This window comes from Equus caballus, chromosome 30 (genome assembly GCF_041296265.1).
Source record: "Equus caballus isolate H_3958 breed thoroughbred chromosome 30, TB-T2T, whole genome shotgun sequence".
NCBI lineage: Eukaryota > Metazoa > Chordata > Mammalia > Perissodactyla > Equidae > Equus > Equus caballus.
Window position 1 is genome coordinate 16752823 of NC_091713.1, and position 23260 is coordinate 16776082.

At 35.4% G+C, this 23260-nt stretch overlaps 1 protein-coding gene across 1 annotated transcript in view; it reads right to left on the reverse strand.

The window, feature by feature from the left end:
• DNAH14 (dynein axonemal heavy chain 14) overlaps positions 1 to 23260 on the reverse strand; it is a 417001-nt gene that overhangs the window by 313473 nt on the left and 80268 nt on the right. Inside the window, exons 11-15 of the mRNA XM_023632738.2 lie at positions 20758 to 21008; positions 16228 to 16357; positions 1285 to 1570; positions 659 to 704; positions 464 to 561 (exon numbers count right to left, since the gene is read on the reverse strand). Coding sequence (XP_023488506.2) covers positions 464 to 561; positions 659 to 704; positions 1285 to 1570; positions 16228 to 16357; positions 20758 to 21008 — 811 coding nt within the window. The remainder of the gene's footprint in view (positions 1 to 463; positions 562 to 658; positions 705 to 1284; positions 1571 to 16227; positions 16358 to 20757; positions 21009 to 23260) is intronic.

Below are 23260 nucleotides of genomic sequence, written 5' to 3' on the forward strand. Positions count from 1 at the left end.
CCAAGTGTTCTGCTGTTCTAAGATATTTGTAAGACTTAGACTGTAGTCAAGGGATAAATTCATTGGTCAGGCTAATAACTGCGATATAATTTTAGATTGTGTACAGGCAGCTGGAAAAGAATTAATAAAAATCTATTTAATGTGAAAACAATATCTTTGTTATGCTGTGATGTAAGGTACTTGCTTATTTAAGTCTTATAAAATTCTATAGTACATTACTGAAAAAATCCAAGCCTTGGGCTATTTTCCTAATTTCCATCTTCTATGCACTCTATGGCTAGATGTATAACTCACACATCCTCAAATAACTCCAAATTCACATTGATTCATCCCAAAGAGTGTGAATTTATGATCTCCTAATATACTGTAATGTCTGCCACATCCCCAGGTAAAAGCATCAGATGCTTAAATTTATGAAAATATTGCCAAAGAAGACAATATATCTAAACTTTAAAATACTTACTTATACATGTTTCAATATCAGTCACCATTTTTTGAATTTTTATTGAAAATTCCAATCTGTTGGGAGTTATAAAGAGATTTGTAGGGAATTCTAAAAATCTAAGAGAGAATACAATAAAAGCATACTTTAGAAGAATGCACTAACTAACATATAAAATACAATTACTTGTAATTTCAAAAATGTTCTACTACTTACTCATCATACATGTATTTATTCTCAAACTCAGTCGTGAGTTCTACATCTATTAAAATCCATGGAAAGAAAGAGAGAACAAAAAATTAATTGATATTTATATCAGCTAACTGAGAAGTTGATATGTGTCAGTGCTTTCCAAACACCCTAAGAATAAACTGGAAGAATAAACTTGAAAGTTAAGTATTCAACCAGTACCCCCACCCCCAGATTCTGATTGATAACTGGAGGTCTGAGATGGAGTCCAGAGTCTGCATTTTTTTTCTTTTTGAGGAAGATTAGCCCCGAGCTAACTACTGCCAATCCTCCTCTTTTTGCCGAGGAAGACTGGCCCTGAGCCAACATCATTTTTAACAAGCATCCCAGGTGTTGTTCATCCTGATGAAAGAGACCCTCAGGCCCCCCTCACATGGTCTGTGAATTTAGATTAAAATGAATAATGGTGTTATTACTTACATGCACTACAAATGATCTCTAAGTTTATGCTCACTTTGAGCATTCATATTTTAACATTTATAAAGATCATACCTATCAATTGATAATACATAAACTACTAAAATTTTCTCTCACTTGTTATTTTCCAGCTGTTAGGATATTTCCCTTCATTCCTATAGTCTCATTTGTCTTACCTGAAAGAATCTCTTCAAGGTTGTAACTAAATGTTTTTTGCTTCTTCCTTACTGGGAGCAGTTCTTCACTTGAGTGTTTTATGACAGGGTTGACTTCATTTTCTGACATTTCCTCTTCTTCTTCACACATCACAGATTTTTCAGAGAACTTGTCAGACTCATGAAAGTTCTCTTTAGAATTTTCTGAAGAATCACTCTCAGCGGGAATTCTCAAGTGTAGATTTACTTCAAATATTGGTGCATATATTTTTCTCAAATCCTTATCCACTTTAATACCATTCAAAATCTAATTTAACAGATATGTTAAAGTGCCAGTGACAATATATAAGTAAAAGAACATATCTTTTAACTTAGGATAATACAGACCTAAATTTTAAATGATAAATAATAACTTCAGTATAACTGAGTAACACTGTATTATCATATAACTGATATTTGCATGTTAAAATAAATTAATGTGAAATAAATGATATATTATAATGCAGTAATTCCCCCCAAAAGACTGTATAAATTGATGCCAGTGTATCTACATATTAGTCATTTGAGAGCTTATTAAAAATACAAAGTCTTAGGCCCTGTCTCCAGAGAATTTGAGTTAAAAAGACAGGGGCAGGGCCCAGGATTCCGAATCATTTAAAATCCGAGCAGATGACTCTACTGTATACTCAGGTTTAATGAAAAATCAGGAATATACTTCAAAACCATTACTATAGGTCCCAATTCTTCCTTTTAACATACACACACTAGTATAGTATCCTTACTGAAAAATAACAGGAGTATTCTAGGTATAAATATCTTATTTTTACACAATGTTAGTTGCTCTGAGGCTCTGTCTAGACATGGGCTCTCAGTTAATCTATTGATCCGTCATATTCCATAAATAATCGGTTGTGCCTGAGGCATCTAGCAAGCATTTCTCAGTGTGGTCATCCGAATCACCTGCAAGAATCTCAGCCTTTAGTCCCAGTCACTAACAAATAAAGACAGTTAAGAGTATAAATAAATGCTATTAACACTCTATTAAGCTGCTAGGCAAAGAGCTTGAGTAGATGCTGAAGATGATTTGCAAGCCTTAAAAGTTCTACACAAATGGGTATGGAGTTTCTGTTTGGGATGATGAAAAACTTCTGGAAATGGATAGTGGTGACAGTTACACAACACTGTGAAGGTACTAATAGCATTGAATCACACGCTTACAAATGACTAAAATGGTAAGTTTTACGTTATGTGTTTTATCACAATAAAAAAGTTCACACAGACGATTCCAAACAAATATATAATGTGTTGCATAGCTCATTCTGGAAAATAACCTCTAACTCTGGGAATGACTGGACCTCAAGCCCTACCTACCTTCTAATATTATAGTATCTAAAATTTTGCATAGAATCATTCTTGAATTACCACTTAACATAGTATAGTTACCATTTGACTTATCATGCCCTAGGCACTGTAGTAAACAAGTTACCTTCACCTCATCCTCATAACAATCTGAAGACAAAAATTATTACTCCTATTGCACATAAAAGGAAATTGAGACCCAGGAAGCTTGTATTAATTTGTCAAAGGCTGTATTGCTAGCATGTGGTAAGACTGAAGTCTAGTCATGGGTCTGTGACGCCAAAGCCCATAGTTAAAATATGAACTGGGGCTTGAAAATCATTTTGTAATAAAGAAAGTTTTTGGCTGTTAAATGCTTTTTGTGCCAACAAGAATTAACCAGTAAACAGTTTGACTTCCTTTAGGTTGTAAACTTTAAGAGAGAAATAGCCACATCTAAAAGAAACTATAAATTCTACAGCATGCAGTGGGGAAAAGGGGGAGGACTTTAGCTCTGAGCTCTCTCTCGAGTCAGATCTATATTTCCAACATCCTAAGAGAAATTTTCATCTGGCTGCGCACAGGTACCTCTGACTCAATATGCCCCAAAATAAACTAATTATCTGTCTTATCTTGGACTGGATATTAGAAGGAGCTCAAAAAGCAGTCTATGCCAAACGTGTTTAGCACTGGCAAAAACAGGGGCGAACCAACATCAGAAATTAGAGGGAAAAGTATGAGCAAGATGCTAAAACCTTGATGATGGGGCAAAAATGGAATCAGGGACAACAGGAGTCATACCAGGTTCACAAGGCCAGATACATGAAATCTAATCACAAGGAAACTGGAAAATTAGAGTCAGTGTTGAATTTTAAAATATCAAAATTAAGAATTTTTGTTACCAAAGATCTACAGCTGAAGTTAACAGGTAGTGACAGGTTGAGAGGTAATATTCACAAAGTCTAAAATTAACAGAGAATCAATATCTAGAATATACAAGAAAGTCCTAAAAATCAGTAAGAAACCAACAGAAAAAAATGTTAAAAAGATATCAATAAGCAATTCAAAGAAGGAAAATTAAAATAGTTCATATAGATTTGAAGCCTCACTAGTAAAGAGAGAAATAGAAATAAAACAGCAAGACACCACTTATTCCACATCAGACCAGCAAAAGTTAAAAAGTCATCAAATAGGGAGAAAGAACATGGAGAAATGCACTGGTAACGGGAATGTAACTTCTACTCTTGCTGGAGAGCAAGATGGCAGTATTTTTAAATGACGTGCATATATCCAATGACCCAGCAATCTACTTTCAAATATACATAACAAGGATAAAATTTCACCTAGTCCACAAGAAAACCTGTTAAGAGGCTCTTTATCACAGCTGTGTTAGTGATAGTAAAGACTTAGAAGTAACTTAAGTGTCTGCAGGATAACAGACATATAAAAGTTGATGCATGCAAATATTACGTAACAATCAGAAACAATAAATTATATGTGTGTGTGTTTGTGTGTGTGTGTATACTGTCATAGACTGTGTTCCCTGGGAAGCAGACTCTGAGACAGGCAGGATGTGTATTAAGAAGTGTGTTTGGGGGTAAACACCTATGGAAAGAAAGAAAGAAAGTAGAGTGGGTAGAGGGGAAAGTGAGCTGTGATACAGGCCAACCAACAGTCTCAGTCAACCCTGTGGGGAGCTCTGGAGCTGGAACGGCCCTTCAGAATTGTTCCAAGCTGGACCAAGAGGCCATGCCTTTATAGCCCTGCAACAATTATTCATTGTACATGGACCATCCCAGAAAGGGCACAATCTTGGACAAGTGGGCTGCAGTAGAAGCAACCTCTGAAAAGGCTGACAGCTAAAGGCTATCTGCTGACAGCACTCCCAGCAGCTGTGTAACAAGTCTTTCACTGATGGGGGATTTAGTGGTACAACGTCATGAGATCTAGATCTAGATCCACCTATATATGACATGAACCTTAACAACATAATGTTAAATGAAAAAATGTAAAAGCAGGGGCTGGCCCAGTGGCATAGTGGTTGAGTTCAGCATGCTCCACTTTGACGGCCCGGGTTCATGGGTTCCAATCCTGGCACAGACCTACACCACTCATCAAGCCATGCTGTGGCGACAATCCACATAAAAAATAGAGGAAGCTGGGCGCAGATGTTAGCTCAGGGTCACTCTTCCTCAAGCAAAAAGAGGAAGATTGGCAAGAGGTGTTAGCTCAGGGCCAATCTTCCTCACCCCCCTCCAAAAGAATTAGATTCTATCTTTAAAAAAATGTAAAAACAGAACCGCAGCACAATGACATTTATGTAGTTTTTAACATGTATATATCAAAAAAAATCAATATTTTTTTAAACTTTATTGTAAACTTATGGAAGGTAGATTGAAGAAATATACAAAAACTATATCCCACTGAGTTCTCATAAGGGGAGGAAGATTGGTTAAAGATGGGGAAAAAGGAGAAAAATAAAATAAAATAAAACAAACAAGAGATCTTGAATGAACTGATGGAAATAGTGTGCCATGAATTAAGAATGATCAATTCAACTCTCCATATATGATCTCCTCAAAAATAAATTTTAAAAAATTATAATAAAAGAACAGGCAAAAGAGTACATAAAAAGTTAGCACACGGTAAAGATACATTCTAATCAGTCGGAAAAGGATAGAGTATTCAATAAAATGTGTTAGTACATTTGGGGAAAATTAATTTATCTATCTCACAATACATATACCAAAATAAATATTAGATTAAATAATTATTTAAATGTAGAGAATAAAACCATAAAGTTATGGAAAAACTAATTGAATATTTGTATTATTTTAGTATGGGAAATTCTTTTCCAAATATGATACCAAAGGCAGAGACTATAAAGGAAACAGCTGATAGTTTTTTTTTTAAGACACTATTTTTTTAGAGCAGTTTTAGGTTCACATCAAAGCTGAGTAGAAGGTGGGGTGGAGCAAAATGGGAGGGTGAGCTGACCCGGGACTCTCTCCCCTCCAAACTACAACAAAGGATTGGAAAAACTGAATTTCAGCAAATAAACCTAATGCCAAGACGTCAGAGACCTACAGCACCAAAAAGACGGAGGATGGAGACCTTGCAGCAGGCCTCAGAGGAGCTGGAACAGGGTAGGAGAGAACTTCGCTCCCTCCCCTAGAGACCGGGATCGCTGTCGGGGGTGCGGGAAGGAGCAGGAGAGGGGCCGTGCTACCGGGGGATCATCCAGGACTCCCACTGCCAGTACAGTAGAAACCCACTGACGGGGGAAAGCTTCCGTGAGGGGGAATCCCATAAACCCAGGGTCCCGGGAGACCAGAGGACAGAACTGATCCGAATCCAGATAGGCGCACGAGAAAAACCACCCCTCCCCCCAGAAAACCACGCTGGGTGTGGCCATCTTGCCCAAAGGCCGAGAGCTCAGAACACACAGCTCTCGACCCTCATCTAGTGGCGACAGGCTCTAACTGCAACTGAATTCTACCACCATGCGAAAAAACCACTCCTCTACCGTCAAGCAATTTATAGAAGCTCCAGACCAGAAGGAAAACAATAAAAACAGAGAATTAAGTCCTGAGGACTTGGAAATAGGTAAACTAAGTGAAAATGAGTTCAGAGCAGCTACAATCAAAAAAGTCAATGGGGTAGAGAGAAAGATACAGAAACAAGCCAACGAGTTCTGGAGTTACTTCACAAAAGAGATTGAAATTATAAAGAAGAATCAAACAGAAATACTAGAGATGAAAAACACAATGGACCAGATAAAACAGAAGACGGATACCCTGCATGCCCGTGTAGACACCATAGAAGAGAAAATTAGCATAATCGAAGTTAGACAGGCTGAATGGCTCCAGACAGAGGAAGAAAGAGAACTAAGAATTTAAAAAATTGAGGAAAATCTCTGAGAGATAGCGCATTCAATGAGGAGGAAGAATTTAAGGATCATAGGAATTCCTGAGAACGTGGAAAAGGAAAATGGAGTAGAAAGTGTGCTTAATGAAATTATAGAAGAGCACTTCCCAAATCTAGGGATTGGGGGAGAAATGTGTGTAGAGGAAGATTTCGGATCTCCTAGATTTGTCAATGTAAAAAGACCTACTGCAGGGCATATAGTAGTAAAAATGGCAAAAATGAATGACAAAGAAAGAATACTCAGGGCAGCAAGACAGCAGAAAATAACCTACAAAGGAACTCCTATCAGACTTTCAGCGGATCTCTCTACAGAAACCTTACAACCTAGGAGAGAATGGAGTGACATATTCAAAACTTTAAAAGATAAAAATCTTCATCCAAGAATATTCCATCCAGCAAAAATATCCTTCAGATATGAGGGAGAAATTAAATCTTTTCCAGACAAACAAAAGTTAAGGGAATTTGTAACTAAAAGTCCTCCACTACAAGAAATCCTCAGGAAGGCTCTCATAACTGAAAAAAGAAAAAAGGGAGAAAGGGGTCACAAACCACAGAGTAGGGAGACAGACGGATAGAACCAGAATAGGATAGCAAATATTCAACTATAGCATTAGGATAAAGGGAAGGATACTACCAAAGCAAAGACGATCTTATCACTCTAACTACAAACTCATAACAAAAGTTGGAATAAGAAGTGAAAATAATAATTTAGGAGGGGAAGAGCAAAGGGACTAAATTAGTCTAGGCCAAGTAAGTAAGAGACCACCAGAGAACAGACTATATTATACACGAGATTCTAAATACAAACTTCAGGTTAGAGACTAAACTAAACAACAGAACAAAGATACAAAACATAAATAAGCAAAAATCTAAGAAACCCAGCATAGGAAATTGCAGTATCAAATGGGTAGGATGAAGCACACAGGAAGAGAAAGCAGGAAAGCCAGATAATGAGCAACAGATTGACAGCTTTAAGTCCACATGACTCAATAATCACTTCAATGTAAACGGATTGAAATCTCCAATAAAAAGACACGGAGTGGCAAAATGGACTAAAGAACAAGATCCAACAATTTGTTGCCTCCAGGAAACACACCTCAGCCCCAAGGACAAACACAGGCTCAGAGTGAAGGGGTGTAGGACAATACTTCAAGCTAATAGCAAGCAAGAAAAGCAGGTGTTGCAATTCTTATATCACACAAAGTGGATTTCAAAATAAGACAGGTAAAGAGAGACACAGAGGGACAATATATAATGATCAAAGGGACACTTCATCAAGAAGAAATAATGCTTATAAATATCTATGCAGCCAACACAGGAGCACCAAGCTTCATAAAGCAGCTATTAACAGACCTAAAGGAAGATATTAAAAACAACACAATAATAGTAGGGGACCTCAACACCCCACTCACATCAATGGACAGATCATCCAGACAGAAAATCAACAAGGAAATAGTGGAGCTAAAGGAAAAACTAAAACAATTGGACTTAATAGACACATATAGATCACTTCATCCTAAAAAAGCAGAATACACATTCTTCTCAAGTGCACATGGAACATTCTCGAAGATAGACCATATGTTGGGGAACAAGGCAAGCCTCTACAAATTTAAAACATTGAAATAATAACAAGCATCTTCCCCGATCATAGTGCTGTAAGGCTAGAAATTAATTACAAGAAAAAGCTGAGAAAGGCACAAAGATGTGGAGACTAAACAATACCCTATTGAACAAGCAATGGATCATTGAAGAAATTAAAGAAGAAATCAAAAAATACCTGGAAACAAATGAAAATGATAGCATGCCATACCACCTCATATGGGACACAGCAAAAGCTGTATTAAGAGAAAAATTCATCGCAATACAGGCACATCTTAACAAACAAGAAAAATCCCAAATAAGCAATCTTAAACTACACCTAAATGAACTAGAGAAAAAAGAAAAAATAAAGCCCAAAGTCAGCAGAAGGAGAGAAATAATAAAAATCAGAGCAGAAATAAATACTATTGAAACGAAAAAGGCAGTAGAAAGGATCAATGAAACAAAGGCTGTTTTTTTTAGAAGATAAATAAAATTGATAAACCCCTAGCCAGATTTACAAAGAAAAGAAGGGAGAAAGCTCAAATAAACAAAATCAGAAATGAAAGAGGAGAAATAACAACAGACTCTGCAGAAATACAACAGATTATAAGAGGATACTACGAAAAACTATATGCCGACAGAATGGATAACCTAGAGGAAATGGATAAATTCTTGGACACCTACAATCTCCCAAAGCTCACTCAAGAACAAGCAGACAATTTGAACAGACCAATCACAAGGAAAGAGATTGAAACAGCAATCAAAAACATCCCAAAGAATAAAACCCCAGGACCAGATAGTTTTCCTGGGGAATTCTACCAAACTTTCAGAGAGGATTTAAGACCTATCCTTTTCAAGCTATTCCAAAAAATTAGGGAGGATGGAACACTTCCTAACACATTGTATGAGGCCAACATCACGCTGATACCAAAGCCAGACAAGGACGCCACGAAAAAAGAGAACTACAGGCCAATATCACTGATGAACATAGATGCAAAAATTCTAAACAAAATTTTGGCCACCAGAATTCAGCAATTCATCAAAAGGATCATACATCATGATCAGGTGGGATTCATACCAGGGACACAGGGATGGTTCAACATCCGCAAATCAATTAACGTGATACACCACATCAACAAACTGAGGAATAAAAACCACATGATCATCTCAATAGATGCAGAGAAAGCATTTGACAAGATCCAACAGCCGTTTATGATAAAAACTCTGAACAAAATGGGCATAGAAGGGAACTACCTCAACATAATAAAGACCATATATGACAAACCCACAGCCAACATCATACTCAATGGGCAAAACCTGAGCGCCATCCCCCTGAAAACAGGAATGAGACAAGGATGCCCTCTATCACCACTCTTATTTAACATAGTACTGGAGGTCCTGGCCAGAGCAATCAGGCAAGAAAAAGGAATAAAAGGAATCCAAATAGGGAGGGAAGAAGTGAAACTCTCGCTGTTTGCAGACGACACCCCAAAGAATCCATTGGAAAACTCTTAGAAGTAATCAACAACTACAGCAAAGTTGCAGGGTATAAAATCAATTTGCATAAATCAGTAGCATTTCTATATTCTAATAATGAACTAACAGAAAAAGAACTCAAGGACACAATACCATTCACAATTGCAACAAAAAGAATAAAATACCTTGGGATAAATTTAACTAAGGAAGTGAAGGACCTATATAATGAAAATTACAAGGCCTTTCTGAGAGAATTGGATGACGACATAAGGAGATGGAAAGACATTCCATGTACATGGATTGGGAGAATAAACATAGTTAAAATGTCCATTCTACCTAAAGCAATCTACAGATTCAATGCCATCCCAATCAGAATCCCAATGACATTCTTTACAGAATTAGAACAAAGAATCCTAAAATTCATATGGGGCAACAAAAGACCCCGAATTTCTAAAGCAATCCTGAGAAAAAAGAACAAAACGGGAGGCATCACAATCCCTGACTTCAAAACATACTACAAAGCTACAGTAATCAAAACAGCGTGGTACTGGTACAAAAACACGTGCACAGATCAATGGAACAGAATTGAAAGCCCAGAAATAAAACCACACATCTTTGGACAGCTTATCTTCAACAAAGGGGCTGAGGGCATACAATGGAGAAAAGAAAGCCTTTTCAACAAATGGTGCTGGGAAAACTGGAAAGCCACATGTAAAAGAATGAAAATTGACCATTCTTTTTCACCATTCACCAAAATAAACTCAAAATGGATTAAAGACCTAAAGGTGAGACCTGAAACCATAAGGCTTCTGGAAGAAAACGGAGGCAGTACACTCTTTGACATCAGTATTAAAAGGACCTTTTCGGACACCATGTCTTCTCAGAGAAGGGAAACAATAGAAAGAATAAACAAATGGGACTTCATCAGAATAAAGAGCTTCTTCAAGGCAAATGAAAACAGGATTGAAACAAAAAAACAACCCACTAACTGGGAAAAAATATTTGCAAGTCATATATCTGACAAAGGCTTAATATCCATAATATATAAAGAACTCTCACAACTCAATCACAAAACATCAAACAACCCAATCAAAAAATGGGCTGGAGACATGAACAGACATTTCTCCAAAGAAGATATACGGATGGCCAATAGGCACATGAAAAGATGCTCATCATCGCTGATCATCAGGGAAATGCAAATCAAAACTACACTAAGATATCACCTTACACCCGTTAGAATGACAAAAATATCTAAAACTAATAGCAACAAATGTTGGAGAGGTTGTGGAGAAAAAGGAGCCCTCATACACTGCTGGTGGGAATGCAAACTGGTGCAGCCACTATGGAAAACAGTATGGAGATTTCTCAAAAAATTAAAAATAGAACTACCATATGATCCAGCCATTCCAGTACTGGGTATCTATCCAAAGAGCTTGAAGTCAGCAATTCCAAAAGTCCTATGCACCCCAATGTTCATTGCAGCATTATTTACAACAGCCAAGACATGGGAGCAACCTAAGTGCCCATCAACAGATGAATGAATAAAGAAGATGTGGTATATATATATACAATGGAATACTACTCAGCTGCAAAACAGAACAAAATCATTCCATTTGCAATAACATGGACGGACCTTGAGGGAATTATGTTAAGTGAAATAAGCCAGTTAGAGAAGGATAATCTCTGTATGACTCCACTCATATAAGGAATTTAAAAATGTGGACAAAGAGAACAGATTAGTGGCTACCAGGGGAAAGGTGGGGTGGGGGATGGGCATAAAGGGTGAAGTGGTGCACCTACAACACGAATGACAAACATTAATGAACAACTGAAATTTCACAAGATTGTAACCTATCATTAACTCAATAAAAAAATAAACTGAGTAGAAGGTATAGAGATTTCCCATATATTTCCTGCCCTGGCACCTCCCCATTATCAACATCCGCCATCAGAGTGATATATTCGTTAAAACTGATGAACCTACAATGACACATCATAATCATCCAAAGCCCATATATTTTACATTAGGGTTCACTTTGATGTTGTACGTTCTATGGGTTGGACAAATGTATAATGACATGTATCCACCATTATAGTATCGTATGTATTTTCACTGTCCTAAAAATCCTCTGTCCTTCACCTATTCACCCTTTCCTCTCTCCCAACCCCAGGCAACCACTGATCTTTATACTGTCTCCATAGTTTTGCCTTTTCCAGAAAATTGGAATCATAAGAGTACGTAGTATGGATACGCATATAATTGGAATCATACTATATAGCCTTTTTATTGGCTTCTTCCATTTAGGAACATTCATTTAAGATCCTCCATGTCTCATCATGGCTTGATAGTTCATTTCTTTTTAGCACTGAATAATATTCCATTGTCTGCAGGTACTACAGTTTATTTATCCATTCACCCACATCTTGGTTGCTTCCAGGTTTCAGCAATTATGGATAAAGCTGTTATGGACTTCCATGTGTAGGTTTTTCTGTGGACATAAGTTTGCAATTCCTTTGGGTAAATACCAAGAAGCACAATTGCTGGATCTTACGGTAAGAGTATGTTTATTTTTGTAAGAAGCCACCAAACTGTCTTCCAAAGTGGCTGTACAATTTGCATTCCCATCAGCAATGAATGAGAGTTCTTGTTGCTCCACATCCTCGTCAGCGTATGGTGTTGTCAGTGTTCTAGATTTTGGCTGTTCTAACACATGTGTAGTGGTATCTCATTGTTGTTTTAATTTGCATTTCCCTTATGACGTATGATGTGGATCATATTTTCAGATGCATATTTTCCACCTGTATATTTTCTTTGGTGAGTTATCTGTTAAGATCTTTGGCTCATTTTTAAATTGGTTTGTTTGTTATCTTATTGTTGATTTTTAAGAGTTCTTTGTAGATTTTAAATAAGAGTCCTTTATCAGATGTGTCTTTTGCAAATATTTTCTGCCAGGCCGTGGCTTGTCTTCTCATTCTCTTGACAATGCCTTTTGCAGAGAAGAGGTTTTTAATTTTAATGAAGTAATCAATTCTTTCATAGCTCAGGCCTTTGGCTATTTTATCTAAAAAGTCATTGCCATACCTGAGGTCATTTAGGTTTTCTTCTATGTTACCTTCTAGTAATTTTTATAATTTTACATTTTACATTTAGGTCTATGATCCATTTTGAGTTAAATTTTGTGAAGGGTGTAAGGTCTGTGTCTAGATTCATTTTTTTGCATGTGGATGTCCCGTTATCCCACCACCATTTGTTGAAAAGACTATCTTTGCTCCATTGTATTGCCTTTGTTCCTTTCTCAAACATCAGTTGACTATATTTATGGGGATCTATTTCCAGGTTCTCTATTTTGTTATATTGATGTATTTGCCTATTCTTTTGCTAACACCACACTGTCTTGATTACTGTAGCTTTATATTAAGTCTTAAATTCAGGTGATGTCAGTCCTCCATCTTTGTTCTTCTCCTTTAATATTGTGTTGGCTATTCTGAGTTTTTTGCCTCTCCATATAAACTTTGGAATCAGTTTGTCAATATCAACAAAATAACTTGCTGAGTTTTGATTGGAATTGCATTGAATCTACAGATTAAGTTGGGAAGAACTGACATCTTGACAATATTGAGTCTTCTCATCCATGAACATGGAATATCTCTCCATTTATTTAGTTCTTTGCTATCTTTCATCAGAGTTTTGTAGTTTTTCTCATATAGATCCCATACATATTTTGTTAGATTTATACCTAAGTATTTCATTTTGAGGGTGCTAATGTAATTACGTTTTTAATTTCAAAATCAACTTGCCCATTGATGGTATATAGGAAAGTGACTGAGGTATTAATATTAACTTTGTATCCTACAACTCTCCTTTAATCACTTATTAGTTCCAGGGGATTTCTTGTCAATTCTTTCAGATTTTCTACATAGACAATCATATCATCTGCAAACAAAGACAGTTTTAATTCTTCCTTCTCAAACTGTGTACTTTTTCTTGTCTTGTCTTGTCTTATTGTAATATCTAGTAATTCCAGTACAATGTTAAAAAGCAGTAGTGAGAAAGGACATTCTTAATTTCTTCCTGATCTTAGTGAGAAAGCTTCAAGCTTGTTATCATTAAGCAGGATGTTCACTATAGGGTTTTTTGTAAATATTCTCTATCAAGTTGAGGAAGTTCCCCTCTATTCCTAGTTTACTGAGAGTTTTATCATGAATGGGTGTTACATTTTGTCAGATGATTTTCCTATATCTATTGATATGATCATATGATTTTTCTTCTTTAGCCTGTTGATGTAATGGATTACATTAATTGATTTTCAAATGTTGAACTAGCCTTGCATACCTGGGATAAATCCCACTTAGTACATAATTCTTTCTATACATTGTTGGATTTGATTTGCTAATATTTCATTGAAGATTTTTATATCTATGTTCATGAGAGATATTGATCTGTAGTTTTCTTTTCTTGTAATGTCTTTGTCTGGTTTTGGTATAAGGGGAATGTTGGCCTTGTAGAATAAGTTAGGAAGTATTCCATCTGTTTCTATCCTCTGAAAGAGACTGTAGAGAATTTGCATAATTTCTTCCTTAAATGTTTGGTAGAATTTACCAGTGAACCCATCTGGGCCTGGTGCTGATAGGTTTTAACTACATTAAAAAAATCTTCCTCATACTAGAAATACTATTAACAAAATGAAAAACAACACATTAGGATTTATATTTTCAATGTATGACAAATGGTTATGGTCTATATTTTATAAACAGTTTTTGTAATTTGATAAGAAAAAAGAAAACTCCATTAGAAAAATGGGAAAGGACATCAAAAAGTCATAAAAATGAGAAATACAACTGGCTATTAAGCATAAGAAAAATATTCAATAGTATGAGTAATAATATAAGAAAAAATTAAGTCTAGTTAATTCCAGGTTTCGCTATCAATAGGCAACAGCCAGTATAAAAGAGGATACACTTAAAAGGCAGTCTTTAAGAGAACAGAAAGTAGTATAACTTTGTCTGGAGAGACATTCTGTAATGAATATCGATAGCCTTAAAAAGGTCCACAGTGCTAATTTAACATTAATCTTAAGAAAAAATTAAAATAGTACATGTTTTTTTATTTTGAAATATTTCTATTCCAATGTGTTCATAAAAGAACTATAGAAGCAACTAAAATAATTCCCTTAGAGTACGTGTTGGGGATATAAAGCACTTAGCTAAATCTAACCAAAAAATGTACAAGATTTTCAAGGAAAAAATTATAAAAAACATCAAAAGATATAAAAGAAGACTTAAATGAGTAACACAATCATGGTAGGGAGATTCAATAGCATAAAATATTAACTCTCCCGCTACAATTGCCTATATGTTCTAGACAATTTCAATCAAAATCCAAATAGGGTTTGATCCTAAAAGGTACATGGAAGCGAAAATGGCTGAGAATAGCAAAGACAGTCTTAGAGAAGGAGAAGAGTTATTTCAAAGATAAAGCATTAATCCAGTATGGGACTGGCACAGTAATAGGCAAATAGACCAAAAGAACAGAATAAGAGTCTGGAAACAGAAGACACATATATATGGAAACGTAAGACAAATGATAAAGAGCTGCCACTGCAGATCAACAAGGAAAGGACATAAATAAATTGCTTGGGCAAGGTTAATCATATAAACGAAAATGGATCATTACCATACACCACGCACAAAAAACATTTCCAGATATATTAAAGATAAAGGTGAAGAAAAAATTAAAACTTTTATAAGAAAATACAGGAGAGCGTAACCATTGGCACTCACAGCTAGAATATACAACTATATACTGGGGGGCTTTGGGGAGAAGAAGGAAAAAAAAAGAGCTTGGCCACAAATGTTGGCGCAGGTGTCAATCTTTAAAAACAAAAAAAAAAAAAAAGAAGAAAATACAGGAGAACATCTTTATGACCTCAGGATGGCAAATACTTTCAAATACTAACAAATGAAAGGACTGATAAATTCTATTACATTGAAATTAAAAATTCATAAACAAAATATATTAAAAAGGGCATAAAAATAACACGTCATTCTAGTAGGAGAATAAAATAATGCCAGAGGGTGGGGGTGGGGTGGACAATTCTTCACAGCAAGAAAAGATTTCCTAATGAAAGTTTCTCTAGGATTCTTTCAAAATTTTTCACAATGGCTTGTGTCATTTTTAAGTTAATAACACAATCAAAAACAGTACTCTGAAGAAATGGCTGCTACTTTAGATAGAGTGGCCTTCCCTAACCATTCTCATGTAAAGTAGCATACAGCATCACTCTGTATGCCCCTATCTTCCTTTGTTTTTCTTCATAGTACTCATCACTTCCTTATCTGTCTACCTTGGGAGAATACAAGCTACAAGAAGTCAGAAAATTTGTTCTGCTCACTGATGTATTTCAGTGCCAGTTTAGTGCCTGATACATAGTCAGTGCTCAATAATACATGAACAAAGAAATCAAGTGAGATAAGTGTAATTACAGCTTTCTACAGAGGAAGCAGAGGTGTGTGTGCATGTGTGTGTGTGCATGCATGTGTGCAGTGGGCAAGAAACTGTATTAGTCATAAATCACATTTTCAACTCCAAACATTCATTTTACATTAAAAATCTATATTTATATTTTTCAAAGACAATTTTACCTCATTAATATCAGATTCCGTCTTTACTTCTGACTTTCGAACAGCAGTAGCAGTTAAGTTTGAATCATTAACAAGTTTGTCACAATCATTTGTTATCTTTCCAGTGAAGGCAAATATGTCCTTGTGTATTCTAGATTAAGAAATGGAAAGAAAACAACACGGTCTTTTTAAACTCTTATATCTCATTAATATCCAGAATACACAAATAATTAGACATTCCTCCAAAGAAGCATACAGATGGCTATTAAGTACATAAAAAGATGCTTAGCATCACTCCTCACTAGGGAAATACAAATCAAGACTACAATGAAATATCACTTCCTACCAATTAGGATGGCCATTATTTTTTTTAAAGAAAAATAATAAATGTTGGTGAGGATTAGAACCTTTGTGCTTTGCTGGTAAGAATTAAAATGGTGCAGCTACTGTAGAAAACACTAGGGAAGTTCCACAAAAAGTTAAAAGTAGAATTACCATATGATCCAGCAATTCCACCTCTATGTATATCAACAAAAGAATTGGAAGCAGGGACTCAAACAGATATTTGCACATTAATCTTCATAGCACTATTATTTATAATAGCAAAAAGGTGAAAACAACCCAAATGTCCATCAGTAGACGAATGGATAAACAAAACGTACATACACACAATGGAATATTAGTGAGCCTTAAAAAGGAAGAAATTCTGATACATGCTGCAACATGGATGAACCTTGAAAACTTTATGCTAAGTGAAATAAGCCAGATACAAAGGACAAATATTGTACAATTTTATTTATATGAGGTACCTAGAATAGGTAAATTCATAGAGACAGAAAGTATAATAGACATTACAAGGGCTTGGGAGTGCACGGGGAATGAGGAGTCATTGTTAAAGGAGTAGTTTCCATTTGGGATGATGAAAAAGTTCTCGAAATGGATATGATGATGGTTGCACAATATTGTGAATATGCTTACTGCCAATGAATTCCACATTTAAAAATTATTTAAATGGTAAATTTTAGGTTATTTATATTTTACTACAATAAAAAAGTCTCATTTCAGTAGGACAGAGAAGTAAAAACATTTCTACAGGGGGCTGGCCCAGTGGCACAGCAGTTAAGTTCGCACATTCTGCTTCTCTGCGGCCCTGGGTTCACTTGTTTGGATCCCAGGTGCGGACACGGCACCGTTTGGTACACCATGCTGTGGTAGATGTCGCACTTATAAAGTAGAGGAAGATGGGCACGGATGTGAGCTCAGGGCCAGGCTTGCTCAGAAAAAAGAGGAGGACTGGCAGTAGTTGGCTCAGGGCTAATCTTCCTCAAAAAAAAAAAAAAATTTCTACAAGTCTCAATGGGGGGAATAGAAAAATGAAGCATTTTTATGGAAAAGTAAAGATTTACAAATACATACTAATAGGTAAATATAATTTTAATCATAATTATTAGGAAGATACAGAATTCATAAACATAGTGAAAAGCATAAAGAACCCTAAAACATGGAGGTGAAGGGAAGCATTGGGAATTAAGAGACATTTGACTGAATCAGCAAAAATAGGGAAATTGGGAAAGGTAAAGAGAAAAAACAACAAAGAAAAATAAATTATAGGGGCCAGCCAGGTGGCACAGTAGTTAAGTGTGCATGTTCCGCTTCAGTGGCCCTGGGTTCACTGGTTCAGATCCCGGGTGCGGACATGGCACCACTTGGCAAGCCACACTGTGGTAGGCGTCCCACATATAAAGTAGAGGAAGATGGGCATGGATGCGCGCTCAGGGCCAGTCTTCCTCAGAAAAAAGAGAAGGATGGGCAGCAATCAGCCCAGGGCTAATCTTCCAAATATATATATATATAAGCATAAATAAAATGGAAGGAATAAAATGAAAGCATACCAGTTATTACTAAATGTGAATAGGGTCAATTTCCCCATCAAAAGACAAAAACTGTCAGAGTGGGTTAAAAAGCAAAATCAAACCACAGTAAGATAAGACAGATATCTGAATATAAGGTGAAAAATTAAGGTTGAAAATAAAGCTATTAGGAGTTTCTGGCAGCAAGAAAATGGCACAGAAGCATTGTTTTCTAAAAATTTTTCCAAGTCCCCTCATAAAAATCAGAGAAGTAGACAATCTGAATAGGACTTCTGAGATAAGAAATTGAATCAACACTTAGTAAGCTTCCAAAACAGAAAGCTCCAGACCCAGATAAGTTTACTGGTGAATTCTACCAAACATTTAAGGAATAAATTATAGAAATTCATTCTATAAGGCCAGTATAATCCTGGAACCAAAACCAGACAAAGATACCAGAAGAAAAGGAAACCACAGACCAATATCCTTTATGAATACAGATACAGAAATCCTCAACAAAATAATAGCAAACTGAATCCAGCTGCATATACAAAGGATTACATATACCATAATCAAGTAGGATTTATTCCAAGAATGCAAGGTTGGTTCAACAGACAAAAATGTATGTATGCAACATAATACAGTACACCATACTAGTAGAATAAAGTAAAAAACACATGATCATCTCAGGGACACAGAAAAAAAGCATTTAATAAAATCCAATGCCATTTCATTCAACAAACTGAAGATAGGAGGGAACTTTCTCAACCTGATAAAAAAGCATCTGCAAAAAACCCAAGGCTAACATCATACTTGATGAAAGACTGAAAGTTTTCCCCCTGAAATCAGGAATAAAATAGGGATGTTCACTCTTGCTGCTTCTAATAACAGTGTACTGAAGACTGCAGCCAGGGCAATTAAGGAACAAAAAGGAATAAAACACATTACATTGAAAAGGAAGATGTAAAACTCTATTTGCAGATGACATGATCTTGTATGTAGAAAATCCCAAGAAATTTAAAAAAAACTATTAGAGCTAATAAACAAGTTCAGCAAGGTTGCAGGATATAAGATCAATATACAAAAGTCAGTTGTATTTTAATGCACTAGCAACAAACAATCCAAAAATTAAATTTAAAAAATAATTATACTTATAATATCACCAAAAAGAATAAAATACTTAAGAATAAATTTAACAAAAGAAGTGTAAGACATATACACTGAAAACTACAAAATGCTGTTGAAAGAAATTAAAGAAGACCTATTTAAATGGAAAGATACTCCATGTTCATGGATTGGAAAACTTTACACTGTTAAGATGAAAATACTCCCCATATTTATCTTCAGATTCAATGCAATCACTATCTTAATTCCAGCTGCTTTTTTTTTTTTTTGAAGAAATTGGCAAGCTTATTCTACAATCGTATAGAAATATAAGGGACCCAGAATATCCAAAACAATGTTGAAAAAGAACAACATTAGAAGATTCACATTTTCCAATTTCAAAACTTACTACAAACCTACAATAATCAAAACAGTGTGGTACTGGCATAAGGACAGACATATAGATAAATGGAATGAAAGTGAGATTCTAGAAATAAACTCATACATCTATGGTTAACTGATTGTCAACTAGGGTGCCAAGGAAATTCAATGGAGAAAGAATAGTCTTTTCAACAAAGACTGCTAGGATAACTGGATATCTGTATTCTATATGTACGTATGGATGGATGTATGTATGGATGTATGTGTCTACCTAACTACCTACCTATCTAGCTAGCTAATCTATTTCTATACCATATCTATATCATATCTATCTATTTCTATACCATATGCAAAAGAATGAATTTGGACCCCTATCTCACACTACATACAAAAATTAACACAAAATGCATCAAAGACCTACATGCAAAAGCTAAAATCGTAAAATCTTAGAAGAAAACATAGGTATAAATCTTTATGATCTTGGATTAGACAATGATTTCTTAGATACGACACCTAAAGCACAATGAAAGAAAAAAAATAAACTGGCCTTCTTCAAAATTAAAAACTTCTGTGCTCCAAAGGATATTATCAAGAAAGTGAAAAGATGACCAACACAATGGGAGAAAACTTTTGCAAATAATCTATTATTTGGCAATAGTTAGGTCTAGTATCCAAAATATTTTTTTTTAAACTCTTAAAATTCACCAATAAAGAGACAACAATTTAAAAATAGACAAAAGATTTCAATAGACATTTTCCCAGAGAGGACATATAAATAGCCAATAAGCACATGAATACCTACGCATAGAACTGCCAGACTTAGCAAATAAAAATACAGAACACCCAGTTAAATTTGAATTTCAGATTAATAATAATTTTTAGTATAGGTAATATTTGAGACATACTTATATTAAAAAGTTATTTGTTGAATATCTGAATTTCAAATTTGACTGGTCTTCCTGTATTTTATAGGCCAACCTGACCTATGCAGAATTTTGGGAAAAAAATGAGAAATTTTCCTAAATGTTATGGACAGTATTAAGTAAAGTATTACCAGATAATAAGTTCAGATAATTGCAAAAATTGAGTACATATAACTTGCTACAAGGAGAATTTTCAAATTCTAGCTTAAATTATTGGATATTTCTTCTGTGAGTGGCAATATATTACATTATGATTACAAATTCCTTTTGTAAGTCAAAAAAGTGTGATTTACTTGATGAGGTTTTCATTCTTTTTTTCCACTGAAAACGGCATTCTAGCAGAACTATTAAATAATTCCAGAAGTAGTGTGACTGCAGTGTTCATTAGTTGACGGATGAGTTCCTGAAATATGTAGTCAACCAGCATCAGAAATCTCAAAATTGTTTCTAGTAAACATCGATATATAGGCAGCTTGAAATGTAGTGTGTCATCTTCAGAGAGGTTTGACTCAAAATATTCTTTAACGTCTTTCTTTTCTGCCACCTACAATTCAATAAACAATTAAGAGATAAGTGATGATTTCCTATGTTAATACAGCATTTCTAATTTACAGTATTTTTATTAGTCTGAATAACATATTGGAACTAAATATTATCAACAATTTTCATTAAAACTTTACTTCATGCTTACACTGTATTTAAACATCAGACAAAAGAAAACAACTCATGTTCTGAAGCTTGTGAAGTTTGGTGTCTCACTTATAAGCAGGTAAGTTTATGGTACTCAAACATTTATAAGCAGGTAAGTTTATGGAACTCAAACAGGAAGTACACCTAATGGATAGCTACGTGTTCCTACATAGAGGGACCCTCCTCAGATACATGGAGAGTTACCAATGGGGGAGAGTCAAGTCTAAATATAAGGTTTCCTAAAACCCAGTCCAGCACTGTCTCCCTTATGCCAAGGATAGCAATTAGACTTATTTTTTAACACATATATGCTACATAATACAGAATTAAGAAAAAATTTAAGTTCATTAAATCTGATGTTAGAGTTTTATTTTTTAAATAATATATCTCTTAAGATAACTGACTTAGTAGGTTACTGAAGAATGGCATATTTTGATCAAAAGAGGATGGCATCAGTACTACTAGTACCACCAAATACTTCTAAATTGTGTTCCTAAAAATAATCCTGAAATTACTCAAAATGGTTCTTTCTAGACACATAAACATTTTTTTATTACTGATGGACCTTTAAAATTCTAAAAACATTTCCAATTTTTGTTCTTTTATTGGTTGTTCATGCTTTTTATTTTTTGCCCTACTGATACTTAACTACTTGGTAGGTAGTCATCCTTTTCAACTTGTATTCTAATTTTTAAAAACATAATTGCATTAGTTTTTTATGTTACCTCTCTTTATGTTTTATTTTATTCATTTGTATTTTCTTTTCTTAAAATTAATTAGGTCAGCTGTTTACCAGTTTGACAAGTTTTTTTCCAATACTGGCTGACCCTCTGGAGGAATGGTTTATCAACATGATGTAGTTCCTGAATGATACAACAGTTGCTTAAAGAAACTGGGCTAAAAAAGGGTAATTTCTACCTTCTTGTGGGAGTGGGTACAACCACACTGGGCCTGACAAATGGAATACTAACTTTATTAAGAGGTTATGTTTTTTTTGAAAGGTTATGTTTTCCTAGGAGTGGCCACATGATTTGAAAATGTTATGTGCATAACCCATGGATTTTTTAAAAATAATTTTTATTCCATAATTTGTAACTGGTTTTTTTTTTTTTTTTTTTGAGGAAGATTAGCCCTGAGCTAACATCTGCTGCCAATCCTCTTCTTTTTGCTGAGGAAGAATGGCCCTGAGCTAACATCCGTGCCCATCTTCCTCCACTTTATATGTGGGACGCCTGCCACAGCATGGCTTGCCAAGCAGTGCCATGTTCTGAACATGTGCCAGGATCTGAACCGGTGAACCCTGGGCCCCCAAAGCAGAATGTGCGAACTTAACCACTGCACCACTGGGCTGGCCCCAACCCATGGATTTTTAATTGGTAAAATTGTAAAGTAGAGCCTATTATCCATTCAAAATAAAAATTTTTAGCACTGGTACCAAAACCATTTTATATAGCTTAAGAACTGTATCAGTACAAAAGTATATAGTGATAGGCCTGGTAATGCTGGTCTTTTTATTGAACATTGCTGAGGCTGAGGGAGATGCTGGCTTTTGATAGGCTAACTATTCCCTGTCATCACAGGGTACATTACGGGTGAGGCCCATCTCAATTCTGACTCTAGGTTTACATCACTGATGGTGGCTCTTGGTTTCCATTCCATCAGTTCTATACCTGTGCTACATTTTTCCAGAGCAAGGCAGTAATATTGCCCAGAATGGTTTTCAACCTAGCTGTTCTCTAGATTCAGCTGAGGAGCTTTTATAGTGCTGCCTGGACTCAATCATCAGAAATTCTGATTAAATTGGTCTAGGGTAGTCCCAGATATCAATATTTATGAAAAGCTCTCCAGTGTGCAGCCTGTTTGAGAACCACTAGCTTAGACTTTAGCCAGAGTAGTCAGACATTTCAGGACAGTTTAAAAAATTCATCCAAGGTGGTAGAGCAGGAGACCCCAGCCTCTGTCCCCCGACAAAGACCAACAATTAAATAGCTATCCATGAACAAAAGCAGCTCTAAGAGAGCTTGAGAGTCCACTTAAGAAACTTCAGCAACACAGTGGAACAAAAAACCTGAGAAGAGCCACACAAAAAGAGAAGGAAGACAGTTT